This window comes from Siniperca chuatsi, linkage group LG1 (assembly GCF_020085105.1).
Source record: "Siniperca chuatsi isolate FFG_IHB_CAS linkage group LG1, ASM2008510v1, whole genome shotgun sequence".
Taxonomy (NCBI): Eukaryota; Metazoa; Chordata; class Actinopteri; order Centrarchiformes; family Sinipercidae; genus Siniperca; species Siniperca chuatsi.
In genome coordinates, this window is record NC_058042.1 from 20,695,016 (window position 1) to 20,717,473 (window position 22,458).

A 22,458-nucleotide genomic window follows, 5' to 3' on the forward strand; every position below is an offset into this window, starting at 1 on the left:
GTCTATGTAGACATATTTGTTTTGCATATATCCAAATCATTTCATTCAAAACTTATTTGCTTAAAGCAGTAATTATCACTGCTCTATCATAGGCTGACAGAGACTAACAGCCACATAACTGCGAAAAACACGTAAAGAACTGCTACCCACTATAGCTTTTTACCTACAAACATGGAAGACATGTGTTGTACCTTGGCTTGCTGAGCGAGCTACCAGACAAACATTTACAAGGCTAAAGATGCACTGCAGTCAGTTTATAGGCTAGTTAGCCAATAAGCTGGTCAGCTGTAGCACAAAACCTGCAAATGTCAACATCGGTCAGTTTACGTCCTAATTGGTAATTTGGTCATTTGGTACACAGCGCCTGTCCACTCAGAGGCTTGGAGACTTAAGCAGCATTTCTAATTTGTACAAATACGTTTTTTCCTTCCATTCGATTTTGGCATGATTTTTACCTGAAAAAAGGGATGACTATTTGTGATCTGTTCAATTGGGCTTTCAATCTAGGCACGTGAAACATAACAATCAAACCAAGAACAGTAAAAGATGAGGTGTTTTGCAGACTGTATGTGTGTTTGTGTTGGAGAAGTTAAAGTTATTAAAACTGTATTGTGGTCATAAAGAAAGGGAGTGAAGCTGAACAGAATCAGAAACAGACTATGGTTTTCTACATATCCACGTGTGTTTTTGAGTCCATGATTTTGTGTGTGTGTGTGTGTGTGTGTGTGTGTGTGTGTGTGTGTGTGTGTGTGTGTGTGTGTGTGTGTATAGGAGGTGGTTTTCTCAGGTATAGCTGTCTTAGCAGCTGAAGTAGAATGATGAGCCACAAAATGTGTGAACGCAGTTTGGCTGTGTTTCTGTGCCTACATGTTTCTGTATTTATTTATATGTTTGTGTGTATGTGTGGTGTCTAGACTGTCAAGGCAGATTGCATAGTATTAGCAGACTTAAAGGAAGGAACTGAAGTGTTATCACACTAAGGTCATTAGCAAGAAACTCAGTGCTGTTCAATAGATCCAAATGGACCCATTTAGAAACACTTTAAGAGCAGCCTGCAACCTCAAACTATATTACATTAGCTTCTTTATTTTCTAAAGCAAAGAAAGAAAGGAAGGAAGGAAGCAACAGAAATACAAAAGGACAGAAGTATAATCTAGGGCTTTACAGATCTTTAACTGAAACAGTGTTGACAGTAAACACAAAATTTGCCTTGAGTTTGATGACTACAGTTCAGTATATTTTCTTTTGATTACATCATATTAGTTTTTTCAGTAGAGAGTTCCTTATGTTCAAATTTGAACAAGAAAAACTGCATTTCTGTATAAGGGTGGATGTTCTCTGAAGAGATAAGTGAAGCATTATCAGTTTGAGGTCATTAGCAAGCAGCAGAGCAGCTCAGAGCAGTTCAATAGGCTATTTAAACATTGTTAAGAGCACTGTGCAATCCAAACCTACAGTGAAATACCTTCAGTCAGTCAGCCAGCAAATTTGTAGTGCCATGAATTTTAGGGTGTCCTCAGGGCAGGATCATAGCTGGGGAGAAACTGATAGTAATCTTTCTCTTACTCTGATCCTAAATTCATAGCAGATATGTGTTTGCCACTCAAGTCAAACAATCTAAGACATATTTTAGCTGGTCAGTCTCAGTCAACAGCGCTATATAAACATTACACGCAGCACAAACTGTATCCATTCAGTTAATCTACAGCAGAACAATAATGGGTTGCATGCCTACCCCGAGATGCCCCCTCCATTTCCCCAGAAAAAAAACTAGAAACGGAAAACCTATACTATGCCTGCTGATCTTGCCCTCACTGTTGTGACCTTACGTCACAGTGCAAGAGAACACACAGCCATAATTGGGTGGACTAGTTCCTGAATTCCCTCGTTGAGCCGACGCTGCAGCTGCAGCAGCAGCAGCAGCAGCAACAGTGGGGAGAAATAATCACATGAATATAAATCCATAAACCTATCTATCTAAAGTCAAATCGATCAAGTTTGAAAAAAAAATGGAGAATCATTAGATGTCATTTATTACTTCACTGCAGCCTCAGTTACAGACAGGCTGGTAAAGGTTCATTGTCCTACTCAAGAGCACTTCAGCAGGTCAGATGCTTCTCTGTATGGTTATTTACGTTTGGGTCCCCTGGTCAGAGGGCAGCATCCCTACCATACTCACTATGCTGTTGTGCAGCCCTAGGTTCTCCTAAAAAATAAGATTTGAGTTGGGCCCTGTTAAAATGTCAACACTCTGTGCACGTCTAATGAATTATGTTCAGTCAGCCATTTCAACTACAGAATAAGCTGAGGTGACCCCTGCCAAGGGCAGTACACATGGGTATAGGTTTCATTTCAATCTTGGTGGCAGTAATGCCAACCTCCTTATTACTATCACGCCCAACAACACTACAACAAACAGGCTACTTTTCTCACATCACATAGTAATTTCTAACAGAACGCCAGTCAATATTTTCACTCTGGATTTGATCAACCTCTCAACTGACCCAATGTAAATGTAGCAATTATTGCAAAACAAAATGTATCTTTAATAAAGTTGAGGCATTTTCCTAGTACAGCTTTTTAAGACATGACAGAAGGCTGTGTTTGTACATTATTTCCAAACAAAATAGCACATTTACAAATTGGCTCACTTGAATCAGAAGCTGGCAGTGATGGAGTATAGTAAGTATGTGTGTTTGTGCAGGGGGATTGCAATTCAATCTCCAGACAGGCCCAAACATCTGAGCATGATAGAAGTGAAATCAAAATGGAAAATCCAATAATTTGAAGCTAGATTACATTTTTTTTTTACAAGTTGGCGCCCCCAACTGACATGAGAGGTAATGTAATTTAAACACTAAAGTACCCAGAAATTAGACAACGTGACATCAGTAAACTGCCCACCACTGATGATGACAAACATGGACAGTCTCAGATTGAGGACGGTAGACTGAAAAGAGAGGGAAAATCATGTTGTCTGACTTTCTCTTGATGGAACACTTGTTTCATTAATGTTGTCACTTCCTGTCCACATTGATAGTGTCATACTAATGAACATGCCTAACACACCACAATTTAAGTGATATACAGGGTCTTAACAGGGGTGGGGTTAGGGTTGATAAACTCTATTCTGCTTCTGGCCCAGTGGGAATTAGGCTTAAGAGAGGTATATTTTTATATTGTGCTCACTGAAGCTTTAATGCATTTCTACTACCCTGAGTCAAAAATAAACTGTCAAGAAAAAGTTTAAACTATGTACTGAGGTGACCCCTTGTCAGAAGTAGTACAGAGAGGGAACAGCTGTCCTGAAAGCAGAGTGTACAAGAATTCCCTTGCCAAGATTGTGCAGCTATGTTGAGTCATTGGTGAACTGCCACAATGGCAGTTTGGGGCCTTTTTCCAATAGATTGCTTTTAGCCTTTCAGCCAAATAAACAAGTATAGAATAACCTGAAACCCTGCTTGAGGACACCGCCCACAGCACACCCTTCATGCCTGGGACAGTTATTTTCAAAATGTAAACAGATTCAGAAAACAAACTACCTGTAATCAATGATTTATCAGAGTACTCACATTTCTTTTTTTCATTCTGGACTTTTTAGGAGCATTTCATTGACATCTAATCAGAATTTTAGAAGCACTTTTGCTGCTTATTGCAGCTCAAGACAGCGTTATAAATCATATTTTCAGTGAGCCGCATCTTACAGCTACAGTGAATTTTATGGTGGATACACACCGTGCAGCTGGGCAATGAGGGACAAACACAGCAGCAGGATGCATACCTAGCTTGTAGATTCTCATCCCTACAATTCATTTAGATCAGCAGAGAAGAGCCTCTACAAGCTGTTAACCAGCACAAAGAAGTAACTGCTGCAGCTGAATGTGCATAGAGGTCTAAGTCCAATGCCACAGCACTATACAGTCCAGTAGGCGAGAACATGAGCTAGTCGTTTAGCTGTAGGGTCAACTCATTAGTTGACAGAGTGATATTTCTCAAGTTGTAAAATGTTTCAGAAGTTATGTCTGTTAGACTAATTGTTACGTGGCTGGTTCCCATGGTCTATAGCCAGGTTCTCATCAAAATAAATTGAGGTGTGAATTTGCTGATCTCTGTTTGGAAAGACCTTAAGTATTCATTCATTGTTTTTCTTTACATGTTTATTGTTTTTTAGGGTCTCGAGGGCCAGAGTCTGTCCCAGTATGCACTGACCAGAGGGCAGAGAGTGACCTAGACAGATGGCTGTCAATCACAGGGCTACCACAGATATACACCACTCAATAACAGTCTACACGACCTGCATGTCTTTGGACTGTGTGAGGAAACAGGATCACCAAGGGGAAATGCAGAAAAACACAGGGAGAAAATTAAAACAATGGATGGGGCTGGGGCTGGGGCTGCTAACTGAACCCAGGTCCATCTTGCTCTGAGCCACTGTACCTCCTCACTAAACACTTTTCTATACAACTGAAGAACCTGGTGAACGTCTTCTGCTTCAGACAAAAGTGGATGAAGAAAACAAAAGAGGTTGATAAATCAAGCATGTGATGTATGGTGTAGAAATCTAACCATATTGATTGACACCCATGACTGGCAAACAGTGCAATCAAGATGTTAGCACATCAGCTCAGCGAAATCAGGAAAAAAATGGTGATAGAGATAAAAGAAAGACTGAATTCCTTGAGACCTGGCCATAAGAGACTAATTTCCTCACATGTGATCTGTGTAAAAAAAGGTCATTACATCTGCACTATAATAAAATGGTTTCATTAAGAAATACAGTATAGGGTGTAGCATTTGTGGTGATTACTGCATCTTGTACTGCATGTTTTATAGCTTAGATATTGTATCTCAATGTTGTTATATGCTCTGACAAGCGATTTTTTCATGTGGGACAAATAAAGTACCAGTCAATTTAAAAATAGACTGCAGAGGATACTAGCCTGCTGGCTGTACCCTGAAAGTACCCAGATGTGCCATGTTTATGTGTTGTAGTCCTGCCCCGAGGTGACCTTTGCTTTAAGTGCTAAGAAAGCAAATGGCTGCTGTCTGGTAAAATAACTCCCTTGTCAAGGTGTTACAGCACCTTTGAGTGCTATTGACCTGTTGGCTGGACAGTTTAGGAAAATAAACTGCAAAGTGTGGCGATCGCCCAAATTATGTTGTTATAAATAATAAGAAATATTATTATTATTTTTTTTTTTCCCTCTCACCTCCAAACACCCACCAGTGCTGTCAACCACTGATACAGCTCAGATTTACCCATTTTCGGGAAGTCCGGCCCTTTACGTCCCTTCGTATCCTTTGTGGGGTTTGATATTGACTCAGACTTTTGACTGGTTTAAACTTCGTCAGACAAATCTCCAGCGGACCATTTTCATATGTTCTGGACATGCCCGGGGGACTGACTGACTTTTGGTCCAATGTATTTAAAACCCTTGAACAGGCCCTCAACATAAATAGAGCCCCCTACCCCCCTGACTGCTTTGTTCGGCCTCTCTCCTACTCAGAATATGCCCACTCCAATACAACGTGTCATTGCCTTAACCGCTCTGTTAGCCAGACACTCCATCCTTCTTAAATGGAAACATATGACAGGTGGATACAGGAAGTCTTACAATGCATAAAACTGGAAAAGTTAAGATTCTCACTGAAAGGATCTCTGAAATCCTTCACTATCACTCCTGATGCTGATGTTTCCTGAGTGGAGCTTGCTGGGGATGGAGAGATGGACCATATGACCATGACCAACATGGGATGGTGGGAGGGTGAGAGCCTCTTTTTCTTGCCATGTCCTGTATTTGATGCACTGATTTTGCCATGTCTGCAGAAAACTCAAAAAAAATATTTGGTCAGACCGCTACAATACTATGTTTGAGCAACAGCTGTGTGACAGCTCTGTGGAAATTCTGTGCATTATAAACTGTTATGGGATACTGCAGAAAACTACCTGACAACAACAGACTGTGGGTTGAGAAATTTCTTTTGGCGATTCTGGATTTTATCAGATGCTTTCTTCCAGAATATTTTACATTACAGCTCTAAAATAAAATGTAATTCATGTATTACCACCATTAGAAGAGGCCAGTGCACAAAACTAAAAAGTGTGACCTTGGGACATCCATGCATCACCATGGACAGCCTTCTTTGGTAGAGAGGTATAAGGTTCAGGAATGAGAGCCAGCGACAGAGCTAATACAGTGAATTATGGTCAATCAGATTACAGTCAAAAGCCAGAATAGCAAAAAGCTTTGAATTGAGATAATGTGCTAATTAGGCAGCTATTGGTGAGAGTCTTTCCATTACCATGGACACTGGTGGATATTTACTCTGCACTTTACTGATGTATTTTACTCAGTCTATTTGATCAACATCCTCACTGAGCTATGACCTGTATGTCGTATAAACTGTAGTGATTCAGAATTTACACAGTATCACACTGTAGCAGCAGTCCTACCACCACAGTATTAGAGTAAATATACAATAGATAGTAGCCTATCCTTTAACATTGAAAGAAAACTACAGTTTATTAAAACTCCGGTTTTATTTTAGCTTGGGCCATTGATTCTGTCAGTAATGATAACAATGTGCTCTCCAAAGAAATTGATGAAATCTCCAAAGGCGGCAACATAGCTAAAAATAAGTCCAACTGGGCAACAATAGTCAGATTATCACACAGATTGTAAACAACCCAGGTAAGTCAACTTATTTGGAAGAGAAAATGAAATTAAAGGTAAAACTATGACCCAAACTGTCTGTTATAACAATACATTACAGTTTGCAGAACGACCTCCTGACCAAACTTAAGCTAAAAAAACTTAAAAATTGTGAAATGTACCTTGCTTTTACATTCTCACCATTCTGATAATACACTAAATACTTGGAATTGTGTCATCATCATGTAACATCATCATGAGTAATTGCGCAGTCATGTTACAAAACAATGCACTGTTGTAGAATCAGAAGGACGTCAACATATTCTGGCTAAGGCCTTTATTGGTCTTTATTGGCCTCAATTTCTGTATCGAGTAAAATATAACAGAATCTGATAGAATGTCACAGAATGTGTCCTGCCAACACTAAAGTGTTGATGATGATGATCCATGCATGAAAATGACCAAACATCCAATACCATAATACCACACACACACACACACACACACACACACACACACACACTAATATGTATTCATCAGGAAAAAGACTGCAATGATTAGAGGCCTAATGGGCATGTGTGGCGAAGCGTTTCAGAGTGTATGTGTGTGAGCAGTCAGGCACGGTTCAGACTTGAACAAAATAATTATCTGCTTGATACTGATGAATCAAATGACTGACACATAAAAACACTCATATACACACTGCTAAGTCCTTTTTTTAGGTTGCACACCCAAGTTTTTTCTCACTTTCCTCACACCTGAAAGTTGATAGTCTACCCTACAACATATTTTTCACAACCTCTGGCAGTTAGCAATTAAGTTGGCAGACAGAAAACACACAGTCAACATTCATAAAATCACACACAACCAGATGCCTGTGCACACACTTACACAAATAACACAGGCACACACACACAAAGAGAAGCTCAACCACGGCATTTTGCCGACAGGCTGTCAGAACATTACAAACTATATTGATTGTTCTGCTTCTATTCAGAACTTAACAGAATGACAGCAGACACACAACCAGCCAGCATGACTTGTTGGCTATTTAAACTTGTGTATGAAATGTAAAGAGAAAAACAAAGTCTACAGAAAGATTACTCTTATTCATCTTCATTCATGCTTATTTGCTCTCTAAATATTTTATCTCCATAAATCTCCCTGCACTTTCTCTCTAACCGACCACAAAAAGCACATATAAACATATTTTTTCCTGGGGAACTTACACTTAGGATTCTAAGTGGTGTGTTTAATCATCTGTCTCATTCCCTGTAATCACAAATTAAATCATGATTAAAGATCAATGTTCAAGTGGGAATACATATGTATTCTACTTAAGGAAGATGTGCTTGTGAAGGAGGTTAACAAAAAACAAGTTAAGGGCCTTTAAGTAAGGTGTCCACACAAAGAGACGATTGCTGATCATCAGACTCAGTTGAGATCATTGAGATACAAATACTAATAAAGTAATTTGAATATTCAGAAATATTCCTTGACACTAGGATTATTCCTAGACAGTAGATGGAGCTACTTAGAGAGTGCATCTCAGATTAACTTTATTGTTATTGTTTATTTTATTCAAATCTTTACATTTTAAAACACCTAGATTAAATTTGGGATGAAGAAAGTTTTCAATCTGTCTGCAACTGCCTGAATGATATCATAACATCTTTTCATATAGAGTAAAATTAAAATTGAGGTACAGGATTAAACTGTCCAAAGTGGTAAACATATCCAACAAGTCTGAGTCTGACCTGTGCTCCAAATTTTAAAGAAAGTCTATAGGATCAGGGCAAAGCTTATTTTTAAAAAGTGGTGAAAGCTAATGCAAGCGTATACGTAGCCATGACATAGACCATGTCAAGTTATAACTGGAAATGTATGGATATTAATATTACTATGAAACCAATCAAAAAATACACACTAGATTAGTATAATCTACAAGTAAACAAAAACAAAAACATCAATAACAGCACTGTTGAGCTGAAATCTCATGTTTTAATTTATTTATTCATTAATTAGCAAGGTCTAAATATTTTGCAAATCCATACTGTATTGTAGTTTATTGTGCTAAGCCTACATAAACTTTATATTTTCTACATTTTATCCTTAACTTTCAATGCAACTCACTCTCAACACACAACTCACTACAATTGTTATTCTACTCAGTGCCACCTGGTTTAAAGCATACTATCACTGGCAACAACAAATGCCAATATCAAAGCATTGATCTTCAAATAACTTTTTGCATTTCACATGCAGTTTGAGGGGGGTCATGACGTCTGATGAATTGCCTGAACGATCAATGATCTTGCTCTCGGACGATTGGTTGGATTTCTGGCATGTCAGAAATTCTGTTTGGCTGTCCTGCCGTTTGAGCAGTGGCATTTCCCACATGGCTGCTGTAAAAAGAGCCATTATAATCGATACTTCCATATTAGACCATGTCCCGTCATGTGTTGGTCGAAATTTTGCCGCAACCTTATCAAAATTTTTGTTTATGTTATGGGTTGTGTAAAGAAAATTTGTAATATCTGTAATATAAAACTGAACTCATCTGCAACTCCATAGTATTTTTTTTCTTCTTACTATCCATTCACAGTATAATTGTACAAAGTAGCAGCCTTTCTCTCTTTTTGTCAACATTGTTGAGGAGGCAGTCATCTTGTTTGAATAACTATTGGAATTGTTACTGGACAAAAACGACCGGGGGTTCCGTGCGTAAATTCAGTGTGAGGTCAATTGATCCGTAGAGTGTGAGCATAAAAGTCACAGGTTCTGGCAATGCAGAAAGGCAGATTAAAATACGTAGTGTGAGTTAACACAAGGTACAAAATCAATAAAAATGCACAGCGGCTGCTGCCATTGTGGATCATTCCACTATGTGGTGGAATAAGGAGGATTTCAAATTATGTATTATGTCTAAACTTTTTTAAAAAGGTGAAATTAGGAAAGTGAAACAATTGTTCAACATATGACTACATACATGTATACTGTATACAAACCACTGATGTATGAGTATTGTGGATGGATCGGACTTAATTTTATTCACTGTGTTATTCATTTAGACTCTATTCTATACTTTTCTTTTCTATTCTACTCCAGTCTAGTCTAGTCTATAACTGTCTTTATCATCTTGTTTGTCTCTGTCTTTGTCTCTCCCTCTGTGTATATAGATAGTGACATTCTGCAAATGCCAGCAGCTGTAGTGGCTGATAATCTGTCATTATAGCACATTCTTAAAGTGTTCTCAAACCTCAAGCATTTTAAACACACATACATATACAGGCAGTACACAAAACAGATAAAAGACAATCCATCTGTCATAAGCTAAGGCTATGTGAATCTATTATACTCTATTCTATTTTAAACCCCAAGCAACACACACACATACACATACACACGCACACACGACATCCGTCTGTCACCTGACACCAAGCAAAATCACTAATAATATGCGGTACATTTGTCTTGATAAAACTCTTAAATGCAGCTGCGTCACTTAATTAATTTTATCTATAGCTGTGATTTCTTGTAAGACACTTAAAATAAGAACAGGTGACACTTGCTGCAAAGCTGATGTCACTTTCAGAGGAAATGTCTTAAGATGCAGACCACTCATGACTGCCAGATGCAGCAGGCCTGAAGGCAAATTAGTGTGATACTTGAGATTTCCTATATATATATATATATATATATATATATATATATATAAAAATACAAAAAAACAAAAAAACTTTGTCCTTCACCTTCCGCGGGTGGTCTCATCCTTCGAGCTCGGGTCCTCTACCAGAGGCCTGGGAGCTTGAGGGTTCTGCGCAGTATCTTTGCTGTTCCCAGTACTGCACTCTTCTGGACCGAGATGTCTGGTGTTCTTCCAGGGATCTGCTGTAGCCACTCCTCCAGTTTGGGGGTCACTGCCCCGAGTGCTCCGACGACCACGGGTACCACTGTTGCCTTCACCTTCCAGGCCTTCTCCAGCTCTTCTCTGAGCCCTTGGTACTTCTCTAGTTTCTCATGTTCCTTTTTCCTGATGTTGCCATCGCTTGGTATTGCCACGTCAACCACAACGGCTTTCCTCTGCTGTTTGTCAACCACCACGATGTCAGGCTGGTTCGCCATTACCATTCTGTCAGTCTGGATCTGGAAGTCCCACAGGATCTTGGCTCGGTCATTCTCTACCACCTTTGGAGGTGTTTCCCACTTTGACCTTGGGGTTTCCAGTCCATACTCAGTGCAGATGTTCCTGTACACTATGCCAGCTACTTGGTTATGGCGCTCCATGTATGCTTTTCCTGCCAGCATCTTACACCCTGCAGTTATGTGCTGGATTGTCTCAGGGGCCTCTTTGCACAGCCTACACCTTGGGTCTTGTCTGGTGTGGTAGATCTGGGCCTCTATTGCTCTGGTGCTCAGGGCCTGCTCCTGTGCAGCCATGATGAGTGCCTCTGTGCTGTCCTTCAATCCAGCCCGATCTAGCCATTGGTAGATATCAGCCACTTCAGTTATGTTCCGGTGGTACATCCCGTGTAGGGGTTTGTCCTCCCATGATGGTCCTTCCTCCAGCACGTCTTCCTCTGTTCCCCATTGCCTGAGACATTCCCTGAGCACGTCATCTGTTGGGGCCTTATCTTGGATGTACTTGTGGATCTTGGATGTTTCATCCTGGATAGTGGCTCTCACACTCACTAGTCCACGGCCGCCTTCCTTACGGCTAGCGTACAGTCTCAGGGTGCTGGATTTGGGATGGAACCCTCCATGCATGGTGAGGAGCTTTCGCGTCTTAACGTCTGTGGTCTGTATCTCTTCCTTTGGCCACCTTATTATTCCCGCAGGGTATCTGATCACTGGCAGGGCGTAGCTGTTTATTGCCTGGTCCTTGTTCTTGCCATTGAGCTGACTTCTTAGGACTTGCCTTACTCGTTGGAGGTATTTGGCCGTTGCCGTCTTCCTTGTTGCCTCTTCGAGGTTGCCATTTGCCTGTGGTATTCCAAGGTACTTGTAACCATCCTCAATGTCTGCTATTGTTCATTCTGGGAGTGAGACCCCTTCTGTGTGGACTACCTTCCCTCTCTTTGTCACCATTCGACTGCACTTCTCAAGCCCGAATGACATCCCAATGTCAGAGCTGTAGATCCTGGTGGTGTGGATCAGTGAGTCGATGTCCCGCTCGCTCTTAGCGTATAGCTTGATGTCATCCATGTAGAGGAGGTGACTGATGGTGGCCCTGTTCCTGAGTCGGTATCCATAGCCAGTCTTGTTGATTATTTGGCTGAGGGGTTCAGTCCTATGCAGAACAGCAGTGGGGACAGAGCATCTCCTTGGTATATGCCACATTTGATGGATACTTGTGCAAGTGGCTTGCCATTGGCCTCAAGGATGGTTTTCCACAGCCTCATCGAGTTTGCAATGAAGTGTCTTAGAGTCCTGTTGATGTTGTACATCTCTAAGCATTCAGTGATCCATGTGTGCGGCATTGAGTCATATGCTTTCTTGTAATCAATCCAGGCAGTGCACAGGTTGGTGTGTCGGGCTCTGCAGTCTTGGGTGACTGTTCTGTCAACCAGGAGTTGGTGTTTGGCTCCTCTGGTTCCTCTGCCAATGCCCTTCTGTGCTTTGCTCATCTATTGATCCATGTGTCCACTTATCTTAGCCGCAATGATGCCTGACATGAGCTTCCATGTTGTGGAGAGACAGTTTATTGGCCGATAGTTGGATGGGACTGTACCCTTTGCGGGATCCTTCAGGATCAGGATTGTGCGCCCTTCGGTAAGCCATTCAGGGTGCGTCCCATCTCTTAGCAGCTGGTTCATTTGTGCTGCTAGGCGCTCATGGAGTGCAGTGAGCTTCTTTAGCCAGTAGGTGTGGATCCTGTCAGGGCCCGGTGCTGTCCAGTTCTTCATACCTGAGACTCTTTCTTGGATGTCTGCCGCTGTGATGGTGACTGGATTCTGTTCAGGGAGGTTGCTGTGGTCCTTTCTCAGGGCGGCCAGCCACTGTGCATCGCTGTTGTGTGATGCCTCCCTTTCCCATATACTTTTCCAGTACTGTTCCGTTTCCAGCCTTGGTGGGTCTGCTCTGCTGTTATTACCCTGCCATTGAGCGTACACTTTCGCAGGTTGAGTTGCGAACAGCCGGTTTATTCTTCTGGCTTCATTATCTCTTGTGTACCTCTTTAGGCGGCTGGCCAAGGCTTGGAGCCTTTGTTTGGCAGTTTCGAGTGCTTCAGGTATGGGCATCTGGTTGTACCTCTTGGGTACTTGTTTTCTCATTGCACCTCTCTCGGTCTCTGTCAGTTGGCTCACTTCTCTCCGTGCCTCCTTGATTTTAGTCTCCAGCCTTCGTTTCCATGGTGGGTACTGTTTCTCATGGCTCCCTTATAGCCAAGCATCTCTAGGATCACTGCTGCTGAGGCGTATATCAGCTTATTGGTTTCAGTGATGGTTGTGGTAGGGATCGCTCTCAATGCTGCATTCACATCTTCTAGGAGACTTTCTGATGGTACTTCACTTAGCCGTTGTAATTGGCGTCGGGGTTGCCTTGCATTCATTCTCGCCATGATCTTATCTTTCAGGTCAGTCGCTGCCTCTTTCAGTGTGATTGCACTTGTTGGGGCTTCATACCCAATCTCCGGTTGGGGAGCCGCCGTTGGCTCCCCTCTGACCTGTTGTCCTGGCTCCCCCTTGCCGTAGCATTTGTGTTGTATCTCGTCAATCCCAAGTTGTGATAGCAGTTGCCCTTTGTGGATGTTGGAACACTGAGCTACTAGTTGCTTCGCTGTAAGCCTTGATTGTGGGTTTCGATGTAACCATTCATCCCACATCCTCTGCATGTAACCCCCCTGACTAGGGTTACTGGAGTAGTAGCATTCCAACAGAGCCTTGTTATCGCATCTCGCCCATCTCTGTCTTGTTCCAGTAGCCCATTTTTCATCTCGGTGCTCTGGTTCTCCAACACCTGACGCAGACCTTGTTTGGCCGGGCGATGTCTGAGCCGGCATCTCATGTATTTCATTGACACTCATCATCATCATGAGGTAGGCAGTAGCGTGAAGGGTCTTGCCTAAGGACCCACACTGGATGATGGGTCATTGCTCATTGCGCGTACACTGTGTGTGTGTATATATATATATATATATATATATATAGATATATAGATATAGATATATATATATATTTCGTCCTTCACCCTCCGCGGGTGGTCTCATCCTTCGAGCTCGGGTCCTGGGCTATATATATATATATATATATATATATATATATATATATATATATATATATATATATATATATATATATATATATATATACACACACACTTAAATAAAAAGGTACAGATCTCTGAGTTTACTTTACTAAAATCACAGGCTAAGGAGAGGTGATTTTAAAAATTCTAGGCTTCAATAAAAAAGGCTGTGTGCTGTCTGATCGGGGCCTTATGTTGCCATTTCTATCAAGGTCAGAGAGACACACAGGTGAGAACAAAAAGCCTATTTCTCTCTTCTTTTCGCTCTCTCTTTTATTTTTTTGTTCTCTCTCGTCAATTATATCTCACTATTTCGCTATCCTACTCCCTCAAAGGCTCAGAGGTGAGTAGACTTAATTTCCATCCATCTTTAGAGAAAACTTCAATGTCACATGTCAAGTACCTGCTTGGACAATCAGCCTTTTCTCTCTTTCTGGAAGTAGCTGACTGAATATGCAGCCCCATTTTCTCCTCTACACTTTCCCTCTCTCTTTTTCTCTGTAGTTTTCAATGAGCTTAGCGCAATCTTGCTCTCTTTTTGCTCTTCCCTCTCTTTACTCTCACTGTCTTCAAAATTAACATTTTAGACAAATCAAAGTGAAAGGAGGAAAAAAAGATGATAGAAGGAGAAAATACATAGGAAAAGAGCAGTGCAGAGCAGAATAGATGAGGGAGAGAGGTGAGAAGAGAGAAGTACAGAATAAAGAACAGAGACGTTAGGAAAAATGAGAGACAAGCAGAGGGTAAGGGAGAGAGGGATGGGAAATAGTGTAGAACAGAGCATGCAGGAGATGGGAAAGGGGAGAGGAAGTGAGGACAAGATATGTGACGAGACATGACGAGAAGATAATACCACAAAAGAAACTGTAGATAGAGAGATTTGAGATGTTGTACCGCAGGTATATAAATGATGCATGCCTTCACAAAATTGGGCAGGTGACCATGAGCTCAGCAATGGAAACAGAATTCAGTCAGCAAGCAGGAAAACAAAAGGTAAGCCTAAAACAACAGCCCTTCAACTCTTTCAACACTGGACCACATAAGAGAATAGTTGTGTATGTTCTGTCATTGTTACTAGTCTGGCTTACAACTTTTTTACTGCAAGTCATGCAGTTTTATTACCTCTCCTGCCACTCTCCACTGCATTTTTTTTAATCTATATTAACCACAGGAAGGCTCTGTATGCAAAAATGTCATTTTTCAGCAATGTCCTGCCTCACAGTCATGAAGTTACACACACTCACACCTAGGATTTCTGGCTAATAAAAACAAATATCTAACACACTTAATATCATATGCAATAGATAATTTGCAGACACATGTCCATTCTCTTGCAGAGGCAAATTCATCTCATAATATCTTCATCACTATGTTAATATCTTAGCTATTTTAAATGACAGCCGGTATATTTTGAAGGCCAATGCTAAGGCCAATATTTTCAACCTTAAGTTGGCAATATTGAACATTATTGACCAATCAAATTAAAAAGTCTACAACACAGACAAAGATTGTCGAGAAAATTAGCAGAGCAATCCTAACACAAAAAGTGAATTGTCTCAAAGGTCATGCATTGGAGTGTTAAGATCACACTATTAGACAATACAATATGATGTAAGTAAATTCAAGATATAGAGGGTTTATTTTCCCCATGTCAGATTATAATGACTTTTTTATTTAATCGTAATGCCTGGTGAAATATAGAGAAAATAAAATAATGAAAATCAGCTCACCTTCCCAGAGTCCATTGCAGTGATGACCCACACACAATGTGCGTTGTTCTCATATTGAACAGGGTAGTTAGGAGAAGTTATGACCCCTCTGGGCCCCCTTAGGTTGCTGCCACAGGTACGGGCTACAGAGGAAGACGGCAAAAGAGAGAGACAGAGCGAAACAACGCTTTAAAAGAGAATTATGGGGTAATCAAAATTATGCTTGCAGATTTCAAATGGCTTTTTACCTTAGAAAGAGAAAAGTCAGAGACAGGGTGTGGCAGTAACAGAGGAAAAGGCAAATTATTGTAGACCATAGGGTTCTATGTAACCAAAACTGAAACTGTGGTTTGTGGACACTGAATTTGGGAATTTTGGTGGACCTACATATAGTTATCTCAGTGTCATATTTTTGGGGGAACACATTTAAAATGGTCAATCCAACCTTAAGTAAATCAAAGATTTTTGCCTGTTTTAAAATTTCCTACAGTCAAATCAATCACATTCCCTTTCCACATCTTCCTTTCACAGGTATTTTCCACAAACACCAACTGCTGGGGATATTAAACTGATTACTTACTCATTGTACTTCTACTTCACCTTGCTACTTATTTTAAATTGATTGCCACAGGTCCAACAGTTTCAATTTTGCTGAACTCACTGAGTGAATCTTCAACTTTACTAACCTTTTTACAGATCATCAGTAAAACACTGATGTAACTTTCAAGCCTTTCATTGGTCATTCACATCAGTCAATCAAAGATAAAACACTTTACCCTACTAGTGGGCCATCACACTTTATCAAGTGTGTCTTCTTTATCAAAGTTTCAATTCATTATCAATTATGTGAGGTTTTTGTTGTTGTTGTTGTTGTTTTTATTTCATTATGGTCGTTTCCATAAATTTGTTCATTACCCCCCCACCTACGATAACAATACAAATTACATTTTTGACTTTATTATCTAAAACACTGAAAATGAAGGTGAATGCTGCACTTGATATAACTGACCATTAGTATACACACAGAACAGCAGTAATTACAGTGGGATCAATAAGTTGAATCAGAACACACAGTAGCTCTGCAAAATCTGATATACTTTCATAACGGATATTAAAAAAACTTAAACATTCACCTTACCTTTCACCTCCAAACAAGGGGTTTGGATAATAAAGTTGAACTTTTTTCACAAAAAAGTAAATTCATTATCCTGCACAATACCTGAATAATTCCTACAGGACTCCTTCACAACTGAAACATACACTCCCAGGCCACTTTATTAGGTACACCTGTACAATGTGTACATGTGTATTATTCTAGGAATATTTCATATACCACTTATGAAGAGCTCCACAAACAGTGTTTGCAGGAGTGCTGTCTTTCACAAACCTTTTGCACTGGATACAAGCATAAAAATGCATCCCCTGGTATGAGCACAAAACCTAGAGCCCTGGGCAATGTAAAAAAGTAATTTTGGCTTTTGTCTTAAGATGTTTTCTTTTATCCCTTGTCCCACAACTAGATGTATTTGTGTGTTGAAAGCCAAAGATTTTAAAACCACAGTGTTTGCTGCCAAACATGATGATGAGGTGAATGGCATCAGCTACCATCTTGAGGGGGGGGTCCACAATGACCCCAAAAACAAAGAACAGCAAATTCAAAAACTACAAACCAGGATTAAATCAACTCATACTCGCCTGGAAACTGGAGGCTTCTCTTGAGAAGAATGTTCCAAAAATACAAAACATTACTCAATATTTGTATAATGACAATCCAGGGGAGACTGAAGCTGTTTTAATGACAAAGGCTGATCAGACTACTTATTAGGGACTGTTTCTATTTTTTTTGCCCACTCACTTTACTTGTTTGTTAACAATATCAAATAAATATGTGACAAAAGACAAGACAAACATAATATTTATAGCTGAAACACAGCAAAGGTTTGTGTATTTTGTTTTTACTAAAGACAGAAAGCCCAGTGTTGTAATGTGCAAGCTAATATATATATATATATATATATATATATATATATATATATATATATATATATATATATGGAATGTCTCAGGCAATGGGGAACAGAGGAAGATGTGCTGGAGGAGGGACCATCATAGGAGGACAAACCCCTACATGGGATGTACCACCGGAACATAACTGAAGTGGCTGATATCTAGAAATCCTACCAATGGCTAGAGCAGGCCGGACTGAAGGACAGCACAGAGGCACTCATCATGGCTGCACAGGAGCAGGCCCTGAGCACCAGAGCGATAGAGGCCCAGATCTACCACACCAGACAAGACCCAAGGTGTAGGCTGTGCAAAGAGGCCCCTGAGACAATCCAGCACATAACTGCAGGGTGTAAGATGCTGGCAGGAAAAGCATACATGGAGCGCCATAACCAAGTGGCTGGCATAGTGTACAGGAACATCTGCACTGAGTATGGACTGGAAACCCCGAGGTCAAAGTGGGAAACACCTCCAAAGGTGGTAGAGAATGACCGACCTGTGGGACTTCCAGATTCAGACTGACAGAATGGTAATGGCGAACCAGCCTGACATCGTGGTGGTGGACAAACAGCAGAGGAAAGCCGTTGTGGTTGACGTGGCGATTCCAAGCGATGGCAACATCAGGAAAAAGGAACATGAGAAACTAGAGAAGTACCAAGGGCTCAGAGAAGAGCTGGAGAAGGCTTGGAAGGTGAAGGCAACAGTGGTGCCCGTGGTCATCGGAGCACTCGAGGCAGTGACCCCCAAACTGGAGGAGTGGCTACAGCAGATCCCTGGAAGAACACCAGACATCTCGGTCCAGAAGAGTGCAGTACTGGGAACAGCAAAGATATTGCGCAGAACCCTCAAGCTCCCAGGCCTCTGGTAGAGGACCCGAGCTCGAAGGATGAGACCACCCGCGGAAGGGTGAAGGACAAAGTTTTTTTATATATATATATATATATATATATATATATATATATATATATATATATATATATATAAATGCTAACAATATGACTTTTTAGAAATAGGTATGTTCCAAGTAAAGATGGGTATTTTTTTTAAACATTTACCCCCAAACTCTCATCCTCTGCTGCTAAAACTTCCAGTTCCTTTGCTCCCTGTTATCAACAGCATTTTTCATAATATTCTTCCTAGTGCTCTATTTTATCAATATTGATTTTGTCCTGTGTGATACTCAAAGTAATATTTCTTGCCTTCAGTACCTCATAAAGTCACCCATATGTTATTGCCTTAAAGGGATATTTGGCAAAAAATTGTAGTGTCAAAAGTCTCTTTAAAAAATCCTCTCTCAAGCACAGTAATATTAAAGGGCTTACTTGACATTTTCAGTAAGTTTTGGTCAACAACACTGCAGAGAAAGTTTTATCTGATCGTATATTTGCCCTTTATCTATCATAATGAGTTAGCTGGAGGCGATCACTGCCATTAGAGGGAGAGAAGGCCAATGACATAGAGGCAAAAGCATTAGAAACAAGAAAGGATATAAGACGAACATAAGAATAATAAAGAATAATAGTGGGGTGAGGAGTTAGAGAAGAAGTTTGCAAATACAGACAGGTTGAGAGACAAAGTGGAGAGACGTGAGGGAGAGAGGTTAGAAAGAGACGGAAAGAGAGAGCAGAGAGGGTGAAAGATAATAATGTGAGAAAGGAAGAGAAAAGGAAGTGAAGGAGGAAGGGCAAGAAGCAAGGAAGAAAGAAAATACCAGGAGAGAGAGGAGAACCTCAGATGACTGATCTGCCTGTTAATTAGAAAAGAGAGCTGAAACACACTGCGAGACACACAGGTACACACACACACACACACACATACACAGGCACACAGAAACACATTCATGGCAATTCATCCCTGAGACCAGCTTCTAATTAACATTAAAGTCTCAGTAGAGAAGGAGAGAGGCTTGTGGGTTTGAATCCCAGGAGAGTGACCACACCAGATAACACAAGCTACAGTATAGAATTTTTAACCTCTGCCTGCCTACTTGTTTGTGTGTAACAGCCAAATGATTCTTTTCTTCTCTCTTTCTCTTCCTTGCTCTCCCCTTTCTCTCTCTGTAATCTCTCTCTCTCTAATTACAGATATTAATGTGAAAAATATAAAAAGACATAAATCACTGCCAAACACATTAGCTTAAATGTACAGTTTCCAGCTGTTGCTATGTTGTGTCTTACTGAAAATTCACCTCTTGAATTCTGATTTTCCCCTGAAATGTACCCTTCTGTATTTTAAAGGTAAGAAAAACAAGTTTTTTCACAGTAAATATCACACATATTTTCTGCATCTACTTCTTTTACCACTTCATCGAAGAAATATGAAATGTAATGCATTTTGAATGTCTGTATTACATCATTTTATATCTCCTCACGATCCACTAGCTGTCCATTCAGTGTGGTCGCTGAAAAAATTGCAGTGTTTGTACACAGCCCTGCTGCTGTAAATGGGAAACAAACAAAGTGGCTTGGACTGAGCCACACATCACTATTCCAGCCCTATTCCGAAAAGGGCGATTATTTTATCACCCAGATCAACCTGACCTTGCAATCAGTCAGCAGGCTAGCGAGAAAGGGAAGCAGCGTATGCAAGGCTTCTCTCGTACCTGGTACACCAGAAAGGCCTAGCTAGCTGGATGCAGTCATGCTAATGGCTTATTTTGCTTTCTGTGCTTGCTTTTTTACAGGGACAGATCCAGCACGGACAGTTACGGGAGTGAGAGATATGAAGCACCTGTCTGAGAAAGAAAGGAATCATGAGAACACCAGGGCACACATGGATAATTCTGTCAAGCTAACATTAGCCACATTAGGTAGAGTGAACATCGCTACACAGCTGGATGGCGGCCACAGGATGAGGAAACACAATGAGGAGGTGGATAAAAACAGGCACATTTTATCCAAAATAATCGATTGTGTGAAGTTTTGCGGGGCTTTTGAGTCGGCCTTGAGTGGGAATGACGAGACAGACTCCTCGGACAACTCTGGCATTTTCAGGGGATTTTGTTGCCTCCCTAGATAGTGTGCTGGAGGAGGACTTAAGACAGCTAAGTTAATGTAATGTTACCATTTGTAAAAGCACATCAAAGACGGTACAAAATGAGCTGTCGGACTGCATGCTGTCAGTGCTAAAGGATTACATTCTGGAGGAAGTAAAGAACGTCGATTTTATCGCCATTCAAGCAGATGAGACAACTAAAATTTCCACCCACTGCCAGCTGGTGTTTGTGCTAAGTTATCACCAATAGTAACATCCAACAGCGGGTTTTCAAGTTCAACTGCCGACAACATCGCTACAGCGCTTCAAATGGACAATGAATAACCAGGTATATTACCTGGTAGTGTACATTTGTTCATGTTCAGCCTCAGTGTGTGTTTTTGTGTGATGCATAGTTGACATTTTAAAACAAATCTCAAATTATTTCAAGTATTAGAGGTCAGTTGATGTTTACAAGGTTGTTTATGTTGTTATTTGGGCTATTTCCTTCTGTTAACTGTATTGTATTGGTTATCAGGGACCCCACAATTTACTATTGAGTATAATTCAATTTAATTCACTTGTGAGTGAGTTTTGAAGCAGAACTTTGCTGGAGTTTACCATCTCTACACCTCAGAGCACTTGACTCCCATGCTTATGTCCATTCAAGTCTCTGAATAGAAACTTGAAAGTAGGAATTCATTTTTGATACATTCACTTTTTTGCATTAAATCATACTGGGATGTTTGCTGAAATTGATTGGATGTGGCACAGCCCTACCTAGAAAAATATTCCACCAGCCGCCACTGGTTGAGTCGTAAATTCAAAAAGAGGTTAGAAAGCTCCAGAGAACTGAAAAGTTGGATGATAATATTGTGTGATTTAGCCACTAACAGCAATCCTTTTAAATTAGATACTGTAGATTCATTTGATTCAGTGGCTACAAAATGTATATAAGAAGCCATTTATCCCACAAGAAATTGGCTTGCTCAGTTCTTAAAAACTTATTAATCTTTTTTTTTTTTTAAATGTGTGCATTTTATTTTATTACTTGGGATATTCACAGTCAGTACTATTTTAATGAACTGCTAGATGGACACATTTTCCACTCTTGTGGACATTAAAGTTCGATTCAGTTCTATACTATGTTAATATCAGAATTTTGGTTAGTACAGCTTTAAGGATCTGTTTTCATTTGGATTGTAACCAGAAAAGAAATTCATGTGGAATACTTGAAAACTTGTTTTACTCTTTTTAATTTGGAGAAGTTATTCTTTAATTTATGTAAAATGTACTGCACCAAAAATCTATACAGTAACATTTATTGATTCAAGGTCACCTGACTAAAACAAAATGTATAATTATTTCATGAAAATATGAAAAGTAAAGCAGAACATTTCAGATAAGCTTTGCAAGTAAGCTAATTGTGGAAACAGTATCCACATGTCATCTCTCTCACTATCTCACTCTTCCTCCATCTCTACTGTCTCTTACTGACAAGTGTAGCCAGTATCATGAAGTCAGGCAGGTCCCTGCAGTCACAGACAGACATGCAGACACAAAACAGGCGCGCACACACACAACCACACATACACGTACGCTATAATACAATGTGACAGGGACCCTATAGTCTGTGTCTGAGCACAGGGACTGCCTGTCCATCAAACACACACACAGCTTAAGGCAAATACTGCTGCAGCTATGAAGTATGTGACATTGTCCTTTGGACACTTGCTGTCAATGTAAGTGTGTGTTGTGTGCACACTTGGGTGTCTATGTTAGCTGTCTGACTTTTCATTGTGGAGCAATAAACCCAACAGGGTATTGTCACTGAACATGTGGGCAGTGAGAGCCCCTGCATCATTGCTCTG

General features: G+C 40.4%; 1 protein-coding gene across 3 annotated transcripts in view; it reads right to left on the reverse strand.

Moving 5' to 3' along the window:
• The window catches only part of LOC122876003 (CUB and sushi domain-containing protein 1-like), a 491,774-nt gene that overhangs the window by 156,136 nt on the left and 313,180 nt on the right, over positions 1-22,458 (reverse strand). For all 3 annotated transcript variants that reach the window (XM_044195800.1, XM_044195789.1, XM_044195805.1), the window contains one exon: positions 15,632-15,753. In XM_044195800.1, the coding sequence (XP_044051735.1) occupies positions 15,632-15,753 (122 nt within the window). The remainder of the gene's footprint in view (positions 1-15,631; positions 15,754-22,458) is intronic.